The following is a 6,175-nucleotide window of genomic DNA, read 5'->3' as shown; positions in this document are numbered from 1 at the left end:
CCTGGTGTGTTTGGTTGAGCACATCGCAGGGAAGAGAGCAACACGTGTCAGCAAGGCATAGTGCATCCTATTTATTTGTATACGCATATACATACTCAAATAAACATATAAACAAAGAGCGAGATGGGGAAGCTGCAGGTGTGTATTTGTGCAGCCCGTAACTTGCATGACAGCCAAGTCTTTGGCTTGCCGGACCCCTACTGCCGAGTACGTATGGGTGACCATGAATACAAGACGAAGGTCATCAATAACTCGCTGAATCCCGTGTGGAACGAGACATTTCGATTTCAGGTTGCCGATGAGTCGACAGCACAGTTGTGCGTTGAATTGTGGAATAAAAACATCATTTCCGACGATCTCATGGGGACATATAGTCTGTCGCTGGGTCACATGACACGAGGCGTGGTGAACGACGAGTGGTACCTGCTGGGACACTCCAAAACAAATTCGGAGCTGCACTTACGTGTCCTCGCGTGTGACTTTGGTATTAACCCATCGCCCAGTGATGTGTGGAAGGTCACCACGGACATTAACAATGACCCGGCACTCGGTGCGGGGAAGAAACCCCCGTTGGCCGCCGCCCCTGTGACTATTTCGAGTAACGTGAACAATACGCCGATTAATCCGAACATTGGCCCTGCTGTTGTTCCAGCCGCAGTTTTAATGCAACCGCAGTCATTTCCACAAGCAGCTGGCCCTTTTCCACACCAGCCTATGTATTTTTCACCGCCACCGGCCCCAGTTGGGTATTACCCGCAACAACCAATGTACTACCCACCACAGCCGCCAGTGATGCAGCAGGAGCAACTGCACTCACAGTTTAAAGCCCCTTACACTGGCGTGGTGCCTTTACAGATGGTTTCCATGATGAACCCAAAAGATCACAACTTTCATTATTGAGGAAAAATAATGAAAGAAGGAGAGTTAACATGAAGCAAATGATGAAAAAAAAAAAAAAAAGATACATGTTGGTGTGTTTGTATATATCCGTGGTTTTTATATATACACACATATTGACTTACCATGCATCGGTCTACAGTGAAGATGGAGTGAATCGGATATGTGTGTTTGGAAGGTTATTTTTACTTTGCGTTGTTTATTTTTATTTTTCTTTTTTTTCCCTTATTTATTTATTTATTTTATCCATCTTACGTACTCTCTTGCATGGTATGAGCCGTATGCGCTCATCGCTGAGTTTTTTGTACATGTATATTTGGAAGTGCATCTATCAGACCTGCACGTATTCTTTTTATGTGCATTCGAGTGTGTGTGTGTGTTTTGCATTGGGGGGCGTAAGTAAATGTATGAAGGCAGAGTGAATTGTGGACGCTGTAGTTGAAGGCCGCATTGTTTTTGCATGTGGAAAGGGGTGCCTTAGCACACACACACACACACAGAGAGGGAAAGAAGGGTAGAGGATGGGGTCAAATGTGAGGATGATATCCATGCAATTTATTTCCTGCTGTTTTTATTCAATTTTTGTTGCCTCAGAAGGGCATTTTGTGCGGATTGCCCTTTGCAGCGGTGTTCCCTCTTTTTGAAGGCACCTTGACGGGAGGGGGGAGAGGGAGAGAGAAAGAAACAAATAAATAGTAATATAAAAAAAAAAGACCACAGGAAGTAATTAGAAGAACAACATCAAAAAAGGGGGCGTTCATGAGTGACTCGGAGTCCATCGTATTCCGTGAGCAAACGGCAAACAACTCCCTGCAGAGTGAAAATATGCAGGACGCTTTAATCCAATCCTCCCAAATGCCGTCGGCGTCTCCGGCGCTGGACAAACCGCCGCTTCACCACACCAACCAACGGGGCTCCCGTACGATCACTCAGCCGCGTCCAGAGGCAAAACACACAAAGAAGTCTTTTTCCGCTGGCGAACGGTCGCACGACGATGCGGTCTCCGAACACAGCCAGAGCATCCACTTCTCCTTTGATGGTGCTGAGCATAACGCCTCCATCGCGAGTAGGACCTCTGTGAGGCGGGCGAACGGTCTCCAGCCGCCCCCCAAACGTGGCGGAGGTCATCTAGAATTGCGATCAACTCATCTACGCCGCTCGGGAAGTCAGAGGACGGATTCAGAGGATGAATCCATTCAGTTTGCTTTGGAGACCTCCAATAGCCACGCACGGCCAAAGACCACGGTGCATTCCGAGGCGTCGCCAAACGACAGTATCTTCTTTCACGTCGTGGATGACACGCGGACGGATGGCGCCAATTCCAGGGCCAGCGGCAATCCGCAGCATGACGCCAGCACGGATGGCATTGAATTTACCGTTTTGAATGAGACGGAAGGAGCGGCGGAGGGTTCTTTGGGAAAATCGGTGCAGACACGCACCGACGCGGAAAAAGGGCGAGGATTCGAATTGCCAGTTGAGAAGAAGCGTTTGAAGAAGACAGTTTTATCAAACAGGCTTAGGCACCCACCCACAGTTTTATTGCGTAGCGGGAGAGTCTCAAACCCACCGGCCACGAAGCGCTCTAATGGGAAAAAGTTGACGGAAAACATTCCTCCAGCTACATTGTCGCCTGCAGAAACTGGGCCTTTGGATGCCCCTGCGATACCGACACCAAAACCACTGGAGGCCACTGAGGCGCAGCTTGAATCAAATCGTATGCCCCCAACTGCCGTTTCTATGTCTTTCAAAGATGACCAATGCACATCAAAGGCTACACCGAATGAATTGGGCAATATTTTATTTCCAACGCGACGTTCGCCAAGCACCGGCTTCACGGATCCGATTGGTATAAAACATGCGTCAACTGCTGCGGCCAAAAAGTCGACGGAGGGTTCGCCGCCTCGCATTTCCATTGAAGTACCGTCGCCGTACCCCCGACCGCAATCGGAGGTCATGCAGCCTTCTAATTCAGATACGCTGGACGAGTGGATTTTTCAGGCTAAACTCTGCACGGAACATTGGCGTCTCTTCAATGACTTTCAGAGGGAAGAGATTTTGCGTTTGATTGAGCGCATTGCGAAGGCACGTCAACCGGACTCATTTCTTCAGTTCATTGACACGGGCGTAAAGGAGAGAAAGCCGACACAAGCTGCACCGGGTGGATTTGCAAATCTTTACAAGCAAAGAGTTTTTGCCGCACAGAACGCTGCCTTTTGCCGAGGCAAATCTAACACCGTGCCCTCGACAATAAAATTGGCTTTTAAAGTCCCAACACGGGCACGTTCAGCGACGTCACACGGCATTTCGACGTGCAGATCACCGCTCTCTGGACGGACGCAGGACCATCGTCCTCCCGTTGCCAGGCCACCAAAGACGGCTGAGGCAGGACAGCTCACCGCAGCCCCGCAGAGGCCCCCGCACGCACCGTCGCGGAGGTCGGCAGGCGGCAGATGCCTTTCTCTTTCTCAAGACGCGTCTTCGTCTGATGGCGTTGCGAAACTCGCCCAGACGCTTGGTGTGGTGTGGCCTCCTTGGTCACCGGATGCACTTTTTTTTGTGTCCGGCGCCCGCCTGACTCCGCAGCAGAGGGATGAGTTCTACAAGGCGGCTGAGCTTCAGAAGGCAGCCTTTGCGAAGCTCCACGCGGAGTTACAACACTCTTCTGCGGCACAAAAGAGGGAGACAAAAGGTGCCCGCCAGAAAAAAGTGACGCTGTCGCGTACTTCCATCCTCCGCAAGGCCTTTGATTTGATGGATGTGGACACACGCGGCATCATTCACACCGCAGATCTTCCGGCGTTGCAGCATTTACTTGAGGCGGAGCGGCAGGAACTTGAGACAAAGGCGGCTAATGGAGTTGCGGCTTCTAGTTTTCTTACAATGGCGAGGGGTGAGCAGCGCATTCTTAAAGGTACGATTGATTCCAAACGACCTGCTACAAAACCCGAAGATGATGCCACATCTATCGCTAAGAAGATTATGCTGCACGGTTTTGTTTTAGAGGTTATTTTTCCGCTTATTCGTGCCTCTAATTTAGTTGTGGTTGACTTTGCCTCCCTTGGCCTTTTGGTGTTTGGATCCTTGTGTCTTTCTCAAAAGGGCGCGAGTGCGAGTTTTGTGAAATGGTTCCAGGCCGCATTACACTACTTTGAGGCTCTTGCATAGACCGGTTCCTTTTTCTTGTGGGTTTTTTTTACCTGCATGGCCTTTTTTTCAGTCATTGTGTGGATTCCATTTGGACGGAGTTGCCCCCCTCCCCTTTTTTTTTTTTCCTTCCTTTTTCTTTGTATTTTCGTCTGCATGTTGCGGTGTGACTTTATCTGTAGTACTTGCTTTCTCTCTCTCTTTTTTTTTTTTTTCTGTGCGCCGCACTCTTCATAAACACGTTTTGGCCTGTTCTGCAAGGATGAGTAACGGCGACGTTTAATCACAGACGGAGGAAGCAGGGAGCCCCAATTCAAGCGTAGAGTTACGTGTTTATAGAGACGGATATAGAAAACAAAAACAAAAAAAACAAAAACAAAATAAAAGCGACTGGACAATTGGGGGTGCGTGGGCGAGTTGACACGTCGATGCGCACACCATATTCTTCTGCAACAAGTCTGGCGGATAGGGCCGTCTCACCGTCGCAGTGTTTATACCCTCGCACGACTGCCAGGCAAATCCACCCACTGGTACTTTCTCCAATGACACCGGTGGACCAAAAAACGATGTCACCACATTGCCCCGAGTCGCCTCAATCCCTGCAGAGCGGAAGTCCCGAGTCAGAGGGAATTGGCAGGACGGAGCCGCAGTCATTGCTGCCGACGTTTTTGGCTGCGGATTTTGATGTCGTCGATGTTTCCGCACGATTGGAGAATGAGTTTTTTAGTGCTGCTCAGTCCGCCGAGTTGAATGGTAGCAGAAGCCGTCATCTACAGGAGACGATAAATCGCCATGAGAACTGCTCGTCAGCAGAAAAATTATTTCATCGTAACGGTAGCTGCTGCCGTGTGGATGTCACTGAGGAGATGACGCAAGTGTTCCAGGAACCGATGACGCCGCTGCGCGAGGCATCTTCACTTATTGAGGAGAACCGCGAGGGCCAAGATGACGCCGAGGCCGATCGTGCTTCCAATTCCCCTTCCTCCGTGCATACTCCGCCTGAGAACATCATTCGTTCTTCGTTGATGCTGACGCCGCCGTGGACGCCCGTTCTTGCAACTCCACGGAAATCTGCCAAACGACCCTCACCGCAAACCTTCACGCCGTCAGCGCACCGGCGCGGTGTGTCGTCACATAATTTAAGTATGGAATCGCGGGAAGTCTGTGGTGTGCTGCCGCACATAACTCATGCAGATTACCTCCCACCCAATAGAAACCCGTGTTCACCGTATCTGGAGTATGCGGATGAGAGACAGCTCCTGGTGCAGCTTCGCATGGAGGAAGAGGAGGAAGAAGAGGAGATGGATGGTGGTTTGATTTCTATAACAGATGGGATGCTGCAACGTGCGGATGCATTTGCCATTCTGCTTGAACAAACTGTTCCTATCGCCAGTGCGGTGCGAACAGAAAGGTGTTGGTCTCCGTTGTTGCATAAATCAGGAAAAGGTGGTGGGGGCGCGAATACATTTCCCAATGAGGTGCGCGAAGAAAATGATATCACAGGCCTTTCTCCTGTTTTAGTGGAAATGGACTCGGCTATGCGAAGAAATGCGTCTACGGCAGTGGAGACAGGCGACGTTAGTTCAGGGAATCATTTTTTGGACTTTTGTGGATTTTCTGACGACGGGACGAGTTTAGGGACTATGCAGAATGAGACGCCGCATCGTTTGTCTCGTGAAGCCGAGGATGTGGCATGTGATGCGTCCACACGCAACCTTACAGATGGCCAGACATCTTTTGAAACGCTTCCAAATAAACTGCTATGTACACGTGTTTTTTATGACCGGCGCGGCCAGGTGGGGGAGCAGACATCTCCTCCTTCAAACTCCCCATGTATATTGCACAATGCGGCACAATGGGACCGTACTGTTGGTATGCATGTCTCAAGGAATAGGATCCATGAAACGGGTCTTTCTTTTCAACCGTCGCTCTTGTCCTCCTCTTTATCGATCCGCGGAGATTCTCAGACCTGCTTTTCTGCAGACAATTCAGGAGACCTTCCGAGTCAATTGCAATTGCGCAATTGTTTGTCCGTGCATTTCCCAGTTAAATTTGATTTCCCCACTGCGGGATACCCAGTGAGTGATGCGGAGGACGAGATACCGAGAGGACATGTCAATTCCAAAGAGGAAGA

At 50.0% G+C, this 6,175-nt stretch overlaps 3 protein-coding genes across 3 annotated transcripts, besides 6 other annotated features; all 3 read left to right on the top strand.

Moving 5' to 3' along the window:
- Window positions 1-1,268: a sequence feature (areas merged during assembly that could not be assigned to a particular haplotype. This can correspond to areas where the two haplotypes were merged or to regions with more than two copies in the genome that were merged during assembly.).
- On the top strand, window positions 124-900 carry Tc00.1047053460747.30 (uncharacterized protein; the record flags this gene model as incomplete). The annotated part of the gene is made up of 1 exon (XM_799436.1): window positions 124-900. The coding sequence occupies one exon, from the start codon at window positions 124-126 to the stop codon at window positions 898-900; it is 777 nt and encodes a 258-aa protein (XP_804529.1).
- Window positions 1,077-1,141: a microsatellite.
- Window positions 1,269-1,551: a sequence feature (areas merged during assembly that could not be assigned to a particular haplotype. This can correspond to areas where the two haplotypes were merged or to regions with more than two copies in the genome that were merged during assembly.).
- Window positions 1,552-5,532: a sequence feature (areas merged during assembly that could not be assigned to a particular haplotype. This can correspond to areas where the two haplotypes were merged or to regions with more than two copies in the genome that were merged during assembly.).
- Window positions 1,657-4,062, top strand: Tc00.1047053460747.20 (uncharacterized protein; the record flags this gene model as incomplete). The annotated part of the gene is made up of 1 exon (XM_799435.1): window positions 1,657-4,062. The coding sequence occupies one exon, from the start codon at window positions 1,657-1,659 to the stop codon at window positions 4,060-4,062; it is 2,406 nt and encodes an 801-aa protein (XP_804528.1).
- Window positions 4,393-4,422: a sequence feature (T-rich).
- Window positions 4,470-6,175, top strand: Tc00.1047053460747.9 (uncharacterized protein; the record flags this gene model as incomplete). The annotated part of the gene is made up of 1 exon (XM_799437.1): window positions 4,470-6,175. A coding segment is annotated over one exon (1,706 nt), but the record flags the coding sequence as incomplete, so codon positions are not given.
- Window positions 5,533-6,175: a sequence feature (heterozygous, non-Esmeraldo-like haplotype).

Source organism: Trypanosoma cruzi, assembly GCF_000209065.1.
Source record: "Trypanosoma cruzi strain CL Brener chromosome Unknown tcruzi_1047053460747, whole genome shotgun sequence".
Taxonomy (NCBI): domain Eukaryota; phylum Euglenozoa; class Kinetoplastea; order Trypanosomatida; family Trypanosomatidae; genus Trypanosoma; species Trypanosoma cruzi.
This window is presented reverse-complemented; position numbering and strand designations above follow the sequence as displayed.